Source organism: Aspergillus oryzae, chromosome 2, assembly GCF_000184455.2.
Source record: "Aspergillus oryzae RIB40 DNA, chromosome 2".
NCBI lineage: Eukaryota > Fungi > Ascomycota > Eurotiomycetes > Eurotiales > Aspergillaceae > Aspergillus > Aspergillus oryzae.
The window spans coordinates 2,479,322-2,495,707 of record NC_036436.1 but is presented as its reverse complement, the minus strand read 5'-3'; the positions used below and the strand labels follow the sequence as shown (position 1 = coordinate 2,495,707).

The following is a 16,386-nucleotide window of genomic DNA, read 5'->3' as shown; positions in this document are numbered from 1 at the left end:
AATCAGCTAATGCAAATGAATCACTTGTGAGACAATGGCAGCTGCAATAGGCTAGTCACGCAATTCTGTGGTGAATTCTCCCCCCAGAGCGGCACCCCGAATGGTGCTGCCCAAGGTGGCGTGATTTGGAGACTTGAAATTAGTTAATAAGAACCGATAAGGCCATGCACAAAATTCCAAAATAAACAAAACAGGACCCTCCAAAGCCTGTCCACAATCGATGATAAGTGTCCGGGGCTACCGGGGAGTGGTGAAGCAGCAGTTCAGCCTAGCAATGATGGGCGGAGAAACGATCGGAGTTCCGTCTGCAGCTGGGAACACAGAGAAGCTATCGGGGTTAAGTATTCAACAACGGCCGGGAAACAGGGGGGGAAAGGACTGTCTATGTTACCGAACCGAAGAAAACGTGAAGCTCTCAGGGGGAAATAGAGGAAAGCGGAGAGCGACAGAGGGGAGGCGTTCGTGAGGAGAAGCTTTTCTGGGGTTGGCCGCCGCTTTCTCGCGTGCACGAGGCGGATCCGTGGGGCTTCCCAACCGCTGTTCCAATGATTATCGGTCTTTCCATATCTTTCTCCGCTTTGTCTACAATAGCCTAACAAAAACATTCTTAACGATCCCAGATCGGCACTGTCAAAATAATTTCCCCTTTGGCACTTCGACTAAGATAAGGAGACAAAATTATAATGATATTACTACGAGTACATTATAATTCGGACGGTGTACAAATGCGCTTTTTTTTTCTCCCTGAACGTTAAAAGGCCAACTCTCTGCCCATTCATCGCTGATTGAATGAATGCCTTGGGTATCTTGCATACAACGCCATAAAGACAAGGGCATCATCCTCAAGTTCCACTTCCACTCACCCGTCGCCAAATCATTACTGCGGCTGCTCCAGCACAGACAACAGCGCCCAGTGCAATTCCCCAGGCCATCCATTTACCCTCAACATCTTCCTCACTCCGTGGAAACGCCGTGCTAGGCTCCATAGCCGCTTCAGCGATATGCACAAAGACCTCTTGCATTGAGCTCCAAGTCACACTAACATGCAGAGGTGAGCTGGGCATATTTAACATTGCAGTATATTCGTGCGGTTGGTACTCAGCCCGTTGGGTAGTCCGATCGAGATCGGCCTTGAGAGCAACAAACACGCTTGGAAGCTCCTCGAGGTGAGGGTATTTCGATCGTAATTCAGGGATATACGCAAATGAATCGGGATCCGAGGAGTCGTAAGTGTACACAATCACGTCACACTGGTCCAATAGCTTCACCTGGTTTTCCAGTATGGCAGGCTCTAGCTCACCCAGCTCGTCCAGAATCAGGTAGCATTGTTTACCCCCCGGCAGTTCCACCGTGTTAACCGCAGTGCGGGGTTGGATTGTAGGATGATATGTAGTGCTGAAACCGCGCGCAAGGAAGGCATCGAGAAGTGCAGACTTTCCTGAGCCGGGAGGCCCAAGGACATGACCCAGTACAACATTACGACCCACCCGTCCAGGGCGCTTTCTTCGCTTTCGTGGCCGAGTTACTTTTAATGCAGCCGTTGTAGAAGGATTGCTTCTGTCGGATGATTCAAACCCAAGATATGCCAGATACTCCAAGGTAGTTTTGGGCGATGTAAAGGTAGTCATACTCCATTGTGCAAGCCAGCCCTGAAGTGTAACATGACCAGCTTCATTGCGTACAGTAGAAGATGGGAATGAGCCGTCTGCCCATGAAGCGGGTAAGCCTGGGGTTGGCGCAAATAACGACGCCAGCTCGGCGTCGTTCAATCCCCCATCGTTATCCTTGTCTGAGAGGAGAAAGAGATTCACGAAAAATCGATATCCTTCCGGGGAAAGCTCGGCAGACGCATACGGTGGGACCTCAAATCTTGGGTGGAGAAAGCTTTCTTGAAGCGAGAGATTGTCTGTGTACTGGAAAGCGCGCAGTATAATCCAGACGGTTTCATGGCGTCCTTTCTCCGCATACATCTTATTAAGATGTATAAATCCCCGGCAGTCAATACCAGAAGGGGCCACTGAGGTTGGATGTGTCTTCTGAATGGTTTCTTTTATATGCACTAAGTCTTCCTCACTCAAAGGCTTTTCGAAGCACCTCATCTGGAAATCCTCGAGCTCCTTATCAGATAAATAACCATCACGGTCCTTATCACTGAGATAGAAAATCCGTTGTAATGCCGCGACGGCTGCCGGTTTCAGAGCCGACTCCTTAGAGTCGAACAAGGGCGCGATTGGGTGAGTGACCGCCTTTTGACAGAGGAAGAAAGCCTCGTTCACATTGCGGTGTTCTCGCGCGCTTGTCCGAATGCATGAATCGATTTCCTTGAATTCTGCCATCAACGGTAACATCTCTTCCTCAATAACTTGTGCTTCACTATGATCCGCGGCGAGATCGGACTTGTTGGCGCATAGTACCACGGGTACATTGACTCCCAAAGAGCGGAAGTACGGAAGCCAGAATAGTGCCACTCGTTCATAACTGTAGTGATCTGAATATACAAGCAAAATCACGTTCGATTTCCGGATCTCCCTTGCCAAGTTGCTCCGCTCTTGAGGGAGAGCGGACGTGTCCACCACTGTAGTTGTCGTGACATTCTCGGGGGTTCCGATCGTTGGGGGGATCGTAATCTGGGGCAAAATTGGCTGGATCTTATTCGTCACGAAGACCCCTTTCACAAGTGATGTAATGAGACTGGACTTTCCAGTACCCTCATCTCCACAAACACAAATTCGCACTGGAAAGTGTCAGTGTCGCCCGTGACCTAACTAGTGTTGTTGACAGTTTTATCGCACCTGTAGCCATTTTGAACAAAGGAAAGCGATTGAAATCGCCTCTCTCAAATCATTGCCAGATGCATTCTTCATGAAATGCTAATGCAGCACTGTAATCGGAAAAGGTAGACTCAAATGGTTGGGCAAAGGTCTTTCGGTATTCAGTTGCTATTGCGGTGATCCTCGGAGGTTCGGCGGTGGCTGTGCCGTCTTGCAGCCTCAGGTTTCAATAGTTAGCTGGAATCAAATATTGATGTACTACGTGAAAGCGACGAGGAGGTGGCCTGTTTCGAATTTCATCGATGGGGGAATAGCTTCTATCATATTGTGGCTGTAGGAGGTGTATACTATGTTGGTACTTTGTACTATAATATGGTTTTACGTTTACAAACGATGTCATCGAAGAGAAGCTGATAGAACGACCCAGCCACACTTGTTACCACTCTAAACATACCGCGGCAGGCTGCTTGCGGAACTTACCCTCGTCCGAAGGCTGCTGATCACTTGAGTTATGGATGATTGATTAACCCAAGAAAAATTCACCATTTTTTAACCTATAGATTCTGTGAAAGTCTCTTCTCCATCGATCCTTTACTGCGGTGGTTTATCTTAGTTGTAATCCCACCACTCATTTACAACCGGAACTGCGGGAATCTCGACCTTATTTAGTTAACTGTGAACCTGTCACTTAGTCAGATCCACCTCTCGGTCGTCTCCCCATCCGAACGGCGAACGGACTCCGCAGAATATCCTGCTATCAATTTCTCCGGCGCAGTCGTCTCCTAGAACCTCCTTCAATTCTCCTACCAACTTTACCCTTCAGGTTCTAGCGAGCACAGTCAAAATGCCTCTCGGGATTCACAATCCCTTGCCCTCGTCTTTGAATAGTATGTGTCATTTCACTACCCGCCCAAGTTTCCCCGCACTTCTCATAGAGGGGGCTTAAGAGTCGTATACTAACGCTGTTTCTACACAACAGGCGAGTGTAGAAAGGCTGGTAAAATTCTCGCCTCGTTTATCGACCCTCGACAAGCTTTTGGTCCTGATAAGATCATTCCTCCTGAAATCCTAGCAGGTGCTAAGGTAAAGAACGATCTCGCAAACACGTTTGTGGATAAAAATAAAGTACCGTCGGAAACTGACTGCTGGTTTGCTAGGGGCTTGCGGTCCTCACCGTTCTTAAGGCCGGTTTCCTAGGCTCCGCCCGATTTGGATCGGGCGTAGTTGTTGCCCGCTTGGCGGATGGCTCCTGGTCTGCTCCCTCGGCTATTGCAACCGCAGGTGCCGGATTCGGGGGTCAGATTGGATTCGAATTGACTGACTTCGTCTTCATTCTCAACGATGCCGCCGCTGTCCGAACATTTTCTCAGGTGGGAACTTTAACTCTTGGTGGTAACGTTTCGCTCGCCGCAGGACCGGTGGGCCGCAATGCAGAGGCTGCCGGAGCGGCAAGCACAAAAGGCGTGGCCGCAGTCTTCTCTTACTCCAAGACGAAGGGTCTTTTCGCAGGTATCAGCTTGGAGGGAAGCATGCTAGTGGAACGGAAGGATGCGAACGAGAAACTCTACAATAGCCGAGTGTCAGCTCGGCAGTTACTCAGTGGGACTATTAGACCTCCCCCAAGCGCGGAACCCCTCATGCGTGTGCTAAACTCCCGCGCATTTTATGGCAACACGAGAAACGGGGATGGGATGTACAATGATATACCCATTTACGACGACCATCATGATGACGTGGTGTGGGAAGGACGACGGGGAGATGCGTACGGACAGGGTCTCCGACGTGACCGCACAGGTGCCAATGATGTGGATACCTACGAGTACCGGGACCGACCACGCCGCGCAAACACATGGGCGGATGATATATACGACCGGCCTGCCGGGGGTTTGAGTCGCTCATCAACCACTCGTAGCCCTCGCAATGATACCTTTGACACATACGGCCGCAACCGAAGTAACACAGCGCCATTCGAGGAGGACTATGTTTATTCTGACCACAAGCCCAGCCGGCCCACAGCACCCAAGCCTGTTTTCGGGCAACGGACAGGACAAGCCCCTTCTCTGCGCCAAGACCAGGCGATTGCCCTTTACACCTTCGATGCGGATCAAGAAGGGGATCTGGGCTTCAAGAAAGGCGACATCATCACGATTGTTAAACGCACCGAGAAGAAGGAAGACTGGTGGACGGGGCGCATCGGAGATCGGGTTGGCATCTTCCCTGCGTAAGGAAACGTTTTCTTCCCAGTTAGCTCAAGTCTTTGGACTAATGAACCGTTTTTAGGAACTATGTCGACACAGCCTAGAAATCTTACTGCCAACCCCTGGCTAATGCGCAACGAATCCTAACGAACCAAGAAATCAAGCCCTTTTTTTTCCCCGAATTTTTTCGTCGTTTCATGATTCACAATCGAACCGAATGCGTTTCGGTCCATACTGCAAGACGTATCGTACCCAATTTGGTCGAAATTCTTGTTTCAGCTTCTAGTGTAAGCGATGGTGTTATTCTTACACGAAGTGGCTTGACCGGCGTGTCCGGGATGAACCCGTGAGATGGAAACCTCAGGGATGTTTTGTATATCTGGATTTTGCAGCACTTCCCTGTCTGTCTTTCTGTATTCTTTTTCTTTTCCTTTTCCTTCTATTTTTGTTCCGTGTTCCTTGTTTCCTGTCCCTGGTGTTTATAGTTTCCATTATCCTTGTGCATGCGTGAAATGTGGATTTGGCTTACAGGTTTGGTTTTAGAATGAAAACTTCCCCTCTGCGCTGTTTATGTCATTCGTGGATTACATCATCTTGTTTCGGTTCTCCTTTCTTTCCCTCTTCTCCTCGCTTGTGAGAGTTAGCTGCGCGGTATCCAGTTTATTTGGCTTCCCTCAAAGGAAGGGATGAAACAAAGAAGGGACCGCCCACCAAACCCGAGTCATAGAGTGTCGTCAGGGCGAAGAGTCTTCAGCGAACATTCTGTGCAAAACGTGCGTGTACATTCCTAGGAATACTTTAGACGGATTAAGCGATATCCCATTCCACTCGTACCTCACGTCTATGTATTATCCACGGGGCAGGGCCCGCCAGCCATAAATTCCTCCGAAGTCATCAGACGCTCTCAGCCAATGAAGGTCACGGACTCGAGGCACGAGACCCGCCAAGTAATACTAGTAAAATGTAAAGAGGTGGCTAGCTAATGCTTTTCTCGGTTGTCAGAGGTCAACAAGGCTGAGAAAGGCATGGCAACATTCCCGATGATGGCTTGTTAATGGAGATGGTGGACGGGCCACGGACCTCCAGCCCAGCGTGTGTTCTTTGCGAACACATGAGCTTTCAAGGCAATAATATACTACTAATGATTAAGTGGAGGACTATGAGCGCATGAATTCGATCAGGTGTCCAATAAGTGCAATCACGGAGCCAGTGTGGTTCTTTGATTATACAATTATCCACTATCCATCCCCTTGCATGGCAGGGGAAGACTGGTGAGAAAAAATAATCTTCAAAAGAACATGTACATATCATAGTACAACAGATAAAACCCTATTAGAACATCAGAGATGATCACGGTCTTAATTAGATGAATAGCATTTTCTTATAAGAGCCAAAAGCAAATTCGAAAAGGAAAATAAAGACATATCTAAAAGGGGGAGGCGGACAGTAAGTCTCACCACTAGTCAGCATGACCGGAACCACTGAGGAATGGATGTATATTTTCCTTAGCATACATATCCTTGTGGCTTGGCTGTTCGAGTGGACATCAGAGGTTGGATTAAGTTGCGGATTTTATATACTTTTGCCGTGGGACACGTGATAGACGCTCCCACATCGAACGGAACTAACCAGAATCACTAAGAATGAACGGACGCAGCGGGAAAGATCAAACATAAAATTCCATTCTCAAGAACAATACTCCGTAGTGTGAAACAAATCGAGAGCAGATTCATTCGGAAATCGAATCCTATTACTCGTTATCAAGCACTGGGAACATGCTGATCAACGATCGCCTATCGGTCAGACAGGGCCACTCTGATCGTCCCATTGAAAAACAGTGGAGCAAAGAAATGTGACTAAGCGCGGTGGTTGACAGTCAAGGGTATGATTATAATAAGAGATAGTATACCTAGTAACTCTCCCAAATTGACCTGATCAAATCAATCAATCTATTCTTCTTGCACCCATGGACATAAATCAGATCGGTGTGACCTAGCTCAGACAGAAAAGAATAAGAAAATAAAAAAATAAAAAAGAGCAAGTGACCTGCCCCCTGAAAAAAAGATCTGAAGGGTATGAGGGTTAGTGTATAATATGGAGTAATAATCATTAAACCCCCGATCACCGACTCTAAATCTGGACCGAACCGTTGTTCTACACACAAACTAAGTGGAAGTGAAGCAACTGCAAGTCTGCTTTTTCCCTCGCCGCCCGCCAACCAGCCGTCCAAAGTCCAGCCAACCAACCAAACGGCTTTCTCCTCGAACAACCCCCCCGAATTGCTATTTCCCATCCTCATCCACCATTTCCCCAAACCGATTACAGTTGATCCGACATTCACCACCAGAAACTTTCTTCAGCCTCCTTCTTACGTCGGCTCAATACCCCCTTCTTCTTTCCGACCTCCCTCAAACTCGTCTCTTTGTTCTAGAAACTCTGCGACAAGCCCCAAGGTCGCCGGATGCCTAACCCTTATCCGCATCTTCTCGTCCCCCCCGGTACACTGGTGTTTGTTCCTCTCCATCGACATTTCTTCCCCGCTTCCATGATTCCATGAACACCCTCTTATTTTCAAGTTTCGCCCGCCCTGGTGGTATAGTGACCTCCTCTCCACGAGGCGAGTATCCTATCGCCCTTCGGTCCTCCGTCAATTTCGGGTCGTCTTCCTCCTAGGTTTCCGGTCAAACCGCTCTCATGCAGGTGCGTTAGTCGACATGACCCTTACCGTTCGCTAGCCTTCCAATTTTTATTTATTTATTTATTTTATTTTATATTTTTTTTCCACTCCCGAAAGAATCCACCCAATCACTCCTTTCGTCCTTGCCCTAGATTTGTGTCTAAAGGCAAGGTTGTATGGCTGATCATGGGTTGTCAGGCAATCCAGAACCTTGCGGGTTGCATATGAGAGCTCTACCTAAACTAACTTATTTTCGATCATTTAGGCTACATCGAGTCCCTCAGAGGCTGGCGGAGGATACGCAACGCGGAGAGGCCATGCATCTCACCTGTCGATTAGTGACCCAAGTCACCATGTCACGGAGGCCATTGGTCATATGTATGATGATGATTACGACAGAAGGAACTCCCAGCGCCTCAGCTATATTTCCTCCCCTTTGAGTGAATCGATCTCAATAATTCCTCCGAACCTTGCCGGCGCTGCATCCCCTACCTCGCCGCAGTCAATACAATTGCAGAACCATTTAAATGCAGTCAACAATCATCACCCCGTGAACGGAAAGTCCCGGCCGCCCACTGATGGGGCCACTTCTTTGGATAGGGAAAGTAGCAGTCCAGCATCACCTAGCTCAACCGCATCACCTGGATCAACAGACACCGCCACTACATCTTTCCCCCTCAACGACATTGACTACGAGTCAGACCCTGCTGCTGTGGCCCAAGAACTCAACAATCTTGCCGCTATCCGACGAATGTCCATGGATGTAGCTGCCACGGGTGATCCTGACCTTCCGAGCTTCAACTCCGATTTTTCCGTACCACCCTCCCCCTCCGCCGACGAAAATGACGCTGCTCGGTTATTTTGGGTTCCTGCACGTCTGCATCCAGAGTTAGCCCCTAAGGAGTTCAAATCCTTCCTCGAGAGTAAGACGGAGCAAATAAAGCGGAGATCTGGTGACTTCAACTCCCTAGGACCGGAACGCCAAGGATCAAGTGGAGGTCTTAGGCGGAAAAGGTCTATGTTGTCTAGACAAATCGACAATTCTCATGGCTATACGGATGGCGCAGAACGGTTAGAAAGAAAACGATCTCAGTCGAGACGGGATCCTCTGACCCCTAATCTACAAGAATTGGAAAGCTTGGTAGATAATTCTAAACCGCGAAGTACGAGTCCTGTTACTTTGTTAAATGAAATTCAGAACCTCGGAATCACGGCAGATGAAGACAGGCCGATCCTTCCACCCGCGCCCCCAGGTCACAGTCTTAGACGATCCACGAGGACTCAATACAGAAAGGCAGGAAGTTTGAAAAAGGGTGAAAAGCTCCCTTATTCCAAGCGATTCGCAAAAGCCTCCGACTTGAAGGAGGGTACCTTATCAACTGCAAATTCCTTTGGTGAACAGGCTACCTCGGGTCTCACCCGAGTATCAACCGATCCCACTCCCAGCATAACCCGAAATCAGGCCTCGGGAATACCTGCTCAGTCCGCAGCATCACCCTCTAACGAAACAACCCGCTCCGCGCCTGAATCTGTCTCGGACCAGCCGCAGTCTGGAAATGACCGGCCAAGTGAGTCCTCAACAGTGGAAACTGGGGGGCAAACAAATGCATCCTCGCAGACACGTCAGTGGCACTCGCGCCTTAGCTCAAATGGGCGGTCAACTTTGAACATTCCGCCTACAGAACAAAAGATTCCAGAGATTATTGAGACCCCTCCACCGGAATCTAACGCAGCACCTACGACCCAAACCTCACTGTCAAGTGCCACCTCTGGGCGCGGATTCGCTCATGACTCCCCATCGCCATCGTCTTCGCCGGCGAAGGGATCAGGGAACTACGATCAAAGTTCAAGCAAATGGTCACTACACAACCGCATGCATAGCAAGGACAGCGCGAGCACCCTTAGTGACTTCGCTAACAGTCCTCAGGCTCTGCCAGGAAATAGCACCCGGACAGATAGTCTTTCATTCATTCCTACCTTGTCAGAGGAACGCAAGCCTGAAACGAAGAAATCGAAGGATAAGAAGGAGTCAGAAGGTAGCCGCAAGTCGAGCTGGCACTGGCTGTTAGGCAGCGAGGAGAAAGACAAGGACAAGGACAAAGAAAAGAAAAAGGACAAGGAGAGCGATGCTAAGAAGATTAAAGCCAAACTAGTTGATAAAGTCCATGAGACAGCGAACGCTCTCCCGTCTTCTAACGATTCAGGGCAACGTGGACGTGAGAGCCTTGTCTTGGACCGGCTCGACCCTAAATTGGAAGAAGAACGTCGAAAGGACCATGTTAGAAGGACTTCGGGGGAGTCAAAGAAAGAGAAGGAGTCCGGCTTGTTCTCTTCATTATTTGGAGGTGGCAAGAAAAAGAGCAGTACCGATAGTCATCATAAGAAAAGCTCATCTCGGACCTTGTCTCCTGACCCGCCACCACGGGAACTTCGGCCTGATGTTGATTATCCTTGGACCCGTTTCACCATTCTGGAAGAGAGGGCTATTTACAGAATGGCCCACATCAAGCTTGCGAACCCCCGGCGCGCGTTGTACTCACAGGTTCTACTCAGCAACTTCATGTATTCGTACTTGGCCAAGGTACAACAAATGCATCCCCTAATGCTCGCTTCGTCGGCATCGCAGAGACATCAGAAGGCAAGGGACCAACAGGATGATTATTCAGGGTACCAGCAATATCAAGAGGTTAGTACTATTTACTCTCTATAGCTACACACCCGTTAACCTCTTGTATAGGCCCAGATGCAACACTACAGCGATAGCTCCTACGATGATCCTCAAATGTATGAATATGGTGATGATTCTCATGATTCTTACCGACAACATACACGTGGTAGCAAAAGTGGCTATGAAAACGGGCACGCATATGGCCCCGGACATTATCAGTATGGAAACTCGACATTCGGTGACGATGTCCAGCTAGATGATGACGATGATGACATGTGGTGACAGGAAAGAGGAGTACCCTGTCCCTTACCTTATTTCTTCTACAGCACATTCAAATACCCCTGCTTTGTCAGCCCCCTTCCCCCCATAACATTGTACACTGATCACGTCCTTCTCATTATCTCTTGTACATGCCTTTTGCTGTTTCAAAGGATGACGAAGGCATCAATCATATCACATACCCAGTGACGAAATCCTATGATTCCACCACTGTCTGCTTGCACCCTAACATACTGTTCCGTCTCATCCCTATATAACGCCTTGCATCTGGCGGTATTTGTCATGCCAGGTAGTGCTTGGCAAATCATGTTGCCTTGGATCGGCAATTTTTCTTTGATTTGTTTGCATAGCGTCTGGGGTTCTCGATTCATTCTCACTTCTGGTTGTTTTGACACATTTATTATACATTTCTATCCTTTCAGTTCATATGTTTCAATGGACCGACAGCTTATCATGCTGCATGTTCAAGGAAGCTATACTTGTCCCCTTTTCCATACCCGAGGGCTGATTTACTCTTGGATCGGTACATGATGGCATGGCACACAGTAGATTTGGAGGCTCTCTGAAAGCTAGAATGATGAGGGCCAAGGTACTGTATAGAATATACTACGTATATCATTGCAACCTGAGTACTATCTTGTGCGGTTTCTCAGATTTGTAGACATATATTGCGGAGATAGTATCACGTGATAAGCGGCATCTAATCTCCCCACGGGCCTCGCCATCATCAGTACTGGTCTGCTGTGGCTGTACTCACCTCGTCTCAACGTACCTCAATCGACTCCCTATATTCCTCAACTTGCCCAAATTTTTAGCGATACTGGCTCATTCAAACTTTAATCAACTGGCCAACCGAGCAGTGACAGACATACAACCTGGATCTACAGGAAAGCGATCATATCTGACAAGATGGGAGACGCCTACGAACGTGAACAGTACGACACACATTTCCTCTCCACCGTCTCAGGGGCTGCCCAAGAATGCAGCTTCAAGGACCAACTTGCTGATAATTTACCTACAGACAAAACAACGCCCTTCTGAACTCCCTGTCGTCGAAAGTTTCGGCACTGAAATCCGTAACCATCGATATCCACGATAATGCCCGAGATCAAGACACTCTCGACCACTCCGTATGTCGCCACCCCACCAGATTTTGACCGATATCACGTCCATCCTCATCATCATTCAACTGGACCAATACCCACATGTAACTAATGCCGGAATACAGAATCAGGTCTTCTCCTCCCTGTCAACAAGCCTGACAGGCAGCGCCAGCCGCTTGACGCGCATGGCACGTCAAGGCGATACCGTCGCCGTTTTGAAAGTCGCCGGGATAGTCATCGCCATCGGTCTGGCATTATGGGTGATACTGGGATGGATCTTCTGAGACGATCGAGTCTATTCCCACCGTCGCTGTCTTTCATCCATTTCGATACGCAATATAGTCCTTCGAAGATAATCACTATGCCGTGGATCGTCTTGCTGGTTCGAGATTGATATCGCGTGCTTTGTGCCATTTATATCGTCGTCTTTTCACAGCGTTGTGCTCATTCACGCTTCTACGTCGGTCCTCCTTGAATTTGCAGGACTTTGCTCTTATTCTGCTGTGGTTTTACTCGTGATTTTACTATTTCGTTTTTGGGTCCGTGGTGGGGTTTTCTTTGGTTACAGGTGTCAAACCCACTTTTACATATGCATCGTTTTGTCTTCTGCCGTGTGACCACTATCGCCATCATATACATATGACCAAACCGGCGCGGGGTAAGAATACTTGTGCATTTTGATTACTATTATTTCATTACTTCCGTTTCTCGCCCTTTGATTATACATCTTCGTCGTCAATAACTGTGTCAATATTTTTCTCGTTCCTCGATATACGTCTTAAGAAAGCGGGGCTATGCTGTTTACCCGGGATTGGCAGATGGATGTGGAGAAAGGAAATGGAGTCCTCACTCAACAGACCTTGATCAGTGGATACTTTAACCTCTACGGAGTACACTACATTAAAACCCTACATAACCTGATTTGCCAGAGCGCCGTGGGCTGATATTTATCCAGTTGATTCTCCTCGCAAGTACGAAGTAGATAGAGTCTAGACTAGGCTGATTTAACGATCTTCGCGTCCGATTCTGTAAATTTTAGCCTATACAGCAAATACCCTATTGGCTGTGCTGCATCGATCTTATCTCAGATCTACAGATAGATGGAGTGTGCGAGATTAATTCAAGGGTTGGCACATACCAAGCTTCATGGTCCATGTTTAGAGGTGTAATCCAATTGTGACGATCACCGCTACGGACTCCGGCGGTGACTCAGTTCTAATTGCCTCACAATAAACCTGGGGGTGGTATATACTTATAGAGAGCTATTTCATGATCCCGGTCACGAGATATTAATATGGTGCCTTCGATCCAATCTTTGAGCATTGTTATTTCGGTGGCGGAGGCGGGAAGCAGTGGCTTGGGATTATTGCGCGTTTAGTGCAACGAAACGTCGTCACATTAGAGCGTTCTGGGGCCTATGGGTAGAGATTGATATGGAAGGGATTCGACGAGGTATACCTTAAGACTTGTGACGTGGACATATTGGGCCTCAGCCACCGACGAAGATCTGCTCACTTGGTATTGTCGTGAGCACTAGATCCCGGAAAATACTTATTGATATCCAAAAGGGTTTAAGCTGCTTTGTGAGGTCATTACCGAAGTATAGAATTCCCGGCAAAATCCTATTCCCTTAGCCTTCACATAGTGTAGGATAGTGCGGCTGTCATGTCGGTTTTAAACGTACGAGTTTAGGTTATCTCAGTTTCATTTATTTGATGATGTATCCTGATATTGAGGCTTGGTTGTGGTCTTTCTATTCTCCAGGTACATATAGTACGATGTTGGTTGTATGAGTAGTCCCAAAGCGATCTTAAATTTGCGCTTCGGTGTACTTCCACAAGGAGGAGATATACATTCCGTAACAACATGGCTAAGCTTCCAATCATTCTAATGTTAGTTATCGGATATGATCATGATCGAATCTTGAATTGTGGCAACACTCATTATATGCGCACGTGGTATAGGCAAGGGTAGAAAGATCTCTGTATCTTTGCGATTAATATTCTGTTGTTCTTATTGTTCGGGTAAAAAATCAAAATTCGGGTAAAAGAATAAACGTGTGCCAAGTTGGCCAACGTGTGCTAAGGAAAAGTCATCATTGGCTTAGCTTCTCGTCGCCATGTCGCAATCGAAACCTAGCAGATAGGGGAAATTGCGCTAAGGTCAAAACTCCAATTGTATTGTGAGAGTACTCCGTTGGTACGGGATACGGTTACCGGAATGATATTATTATCTCAGGTGGAACCATCGGTAACAGTCCGCTGCGGAAACGAAGTCTCCATAGATAGCAGTAAACTTTTTCTAGCCTCAAGGTAGCGGTCAGAATTTTCCTCAACGGCAGCAAATGACGGGCAGACGGGCAGCTCCGAGAAAGTGGGTATCAACATGGAGCCTATCTGTATTCGTGTGCCTGGCAAATCTGCTTGGCAAGGTCGAGTCATGAATGGCATGTTACTCGTTGTTTCATGATAGTTGTAGTGGGGTACGTTGTTCGCTTGTCTTGAATGAATTGACTGAAACGGTGAGAGACATTTGCCTGAGCGATTTTGACCGGGTTTATTTTCCAATAGCTTTCTAGCTCTGCTGGAGAGTCAAAGTGGCGGCCCTGCGATGCAACATTCTTGATATCAGATTCGGGTTCTTTTACGACTTGGCACGACTATGCCGTATAGAGACACCGGGTCGCTCAGCTTATCCCAGAAAATTTGCTCGGCATGCCGATGGACTTCGCCTTGACGAAGCCGTCGGCATTGTGTACTCCGAAGATCTTCGTCCACCTATAGTAATGCAGAATCGTGAAACAAACCGTTGTGGCTATTCGGATGCAATGCAACAACACGCGAAAGGCCATGTCCCTGTAATACGTCCAATAGGAAGGATGATAGGAATTACCACGCCTCTAAATATGCGAGGAAAAGATACTTCATGTTACTGGCTAGTTTTCCTTTGCGTATACTTCCAGAGAGATTACTCTTTGAGAGGCTCATGAGAGCAGTGACGCCAAACTTAGAGTTGCTCGCAAGCCATACCCTGTTAGTCGGCACGCCGTGCCTTGGTCATTGAAACAGTTATCTGTGACAATTTAGTGCGTGATTAGCGCTCTGATCCGACCCACACCACTAACTTTGCCCGGATGATGTGATCACCGCTTAAAGCTGCATGTCGACCCTGGAAATTTTTCTGTTCTGGAATGTGGCTCACCGAATATGATCCTGGTCGATAGCCTGATGATCGACGATGCCGCATGTTCACTTTGGGAAGGTGCAAACCCTTTGATAGCAAATCCTTTTACCTACCATCCTTGTGTAGGCGTGGAACACGAACAAGGATAACAAATTAGATAAAGAAAAATCCTTAAAATTGTCGTAAACTAGACAATCTCTTGCGACGTAAGCTCAACCGTGATATCATGGCTTGCGTCAAGACGATCCCTTTCGAGCGGTCTAGGCTACTGGGTAAGTGTTCGAAGAACAGCGGCCCGAGAGCTTCTTTTTTTGATCAGCGTCACCATTACGAGACAGTAATCAACTTTACGAACGTGATGTATTACCGTTGTAGGAGCCTGGAGAATGACTTTGTCTTTCCTAAGCTGTTGACGCCGAGGATCCGAGGTAGAAGTATTGGATGTACGGAGTAATGAGTATTTAATTACCAGTATCTGTACGGAGTATTGAAGAATCGGGTTGCGCTGCCGATAGAAGTGCGAGATTTCCCGATCACATGCGATAGGTCTCCCGAGACTGCCCGACTTACCTTTTTGGTACCAATTCTGCAGTCTGATTTCAGTACCCCGTAATATAAGGTTTCATGTCACTTACTCCGTACTACTCCTATACCTGGTACTAGTAGTACTACTTGAAGGTAATTGCCTTATTTGTATTCTGCAGTTTCCAAAACTTCTTTACGAGTGGCTGCGGAGGTTTCGGAATATCGCGCAAAAGGCATGACACGTGGATCTTAATACGCACTGCATCCAGGCGGTGTATTCCGTAGAACATGTCATGCTCGCACATGGATTCCAACCTCCGGTATCATGAGTTGTCCGTGATTATGCTTCACTGTTGTATGAGGCATATGCATAGCCCCGGTGACACTGACACAGATTACAGGGAGCAGATTGAGTTTAACCGCCTTGTCGCACCTCGAACCGCGCATGCCTGTGAATGAACATAATCAACTATTTATACAAATCATTACGTGATCATCAACTTGATTGTCCGAGACACTGTAATACAAAACTAAATTTGGAAGATCGATGATTCTAAGATTAATCATTGGATCCTCGAGTACCCGTCAAATTGAATGAGCTCTTTGTCTCGAAGATCCATGATGTGTCGACTGGCCTAGAATTTCCCTGGTGGAGCGATGGATCCCAAATGTAGTTGTACAATGATAGCTTCTCATGTCCACAAATCTTGGTTCGAGCGTGAGCTTAGCTTCCACTTTAGGAGCTACCATGGACAACAAAGTGTAAAAGCTGGTAACTCATTATTTGTATCTATATATATTTATTTTTTGTTGTTTAGGGAGAAAAATCATCCTTACTTGATTTCTTCCGTGCAGGATTCATTGCAATATGTAGTCTCTTATCAATGCCACACTGAGTCACTGTCAGCTGTGTTATGGTTGGGTAGCGGAATATCAGGCCACCGCAAATCCGCTGCAGTCGGAGCGTGTTCAAAATCGATCG

The 16,386-nt window shown here is 47.5% G+C and overlaps 3 protein-coding genes across 3 annotated transcripts; 2 read left to right on the top strand and 1 right to left on the bottom strand.

The window, feature by feature from the left end:
• Window positions 1-842: 842 nt before the first annotated feature.
• On the bottom strand, window positions 843-2,802 carry gem1 (ERMES complex Ca(2+)-binding regulatory GTPase GEM1; the record flags this gene model as incomplete). The annotated part of the gene is made up of 2 exons (XM_001819322.1): window positions 843-2,734; window positions 2,793-2,802. 2 exons carry the CDS (start codon window positions 2,800-2,802, stop codon window positions 843-845), a joined length of 1,902 nt encoding a protein of 633 aa, XP_001819374.1.
• An 813-nt stretch (window positions 2,803-3,615) lies between these two features.
• AO090003000147 (SYLF and SH3 domain-containing protein) lies at window positions 3,616-5,073 on the top strand (the record flags this gene model as incomplete). The annotated part of the gene is made up of 4 exons (XM_001819321.3): window positions 3,616-3,658; window positions 3,751-3,854; window positions 3,929-4,992; window positions 5,052-5,073. The coding sequence occupies 4 exons, from the start codon at window positions 3,616-3,618 to the stop codon at window positions 5,071-5,073; spliced, it is 1,233 nt and encodes a 410-aa protein (XP_001819373.1).
• Window positions 5,074-7,999: 2,926 nt separating this feature from the next.
• Window positions 8,000-10,371, top strand: AO090003000146 (putative telomere silencing protein Zds1; the record flags this gene model as incomplete). The annotated part of the gene is made up of 3 exons (XM_023234753.1): window positions 8,000-8,024; window positions 8,180-10,332; window positions 10,357-10,371. 3 exons carry the CDS (start codon window positions 8,000-8,002, stop codon window positions 10,369-10,371), a joined length of 2,193 nt encoding a protein of 730 aa, XP_023089845.1.
• Window positions 10,372-16,386: the final 6,015 nt, after the last annotated feature.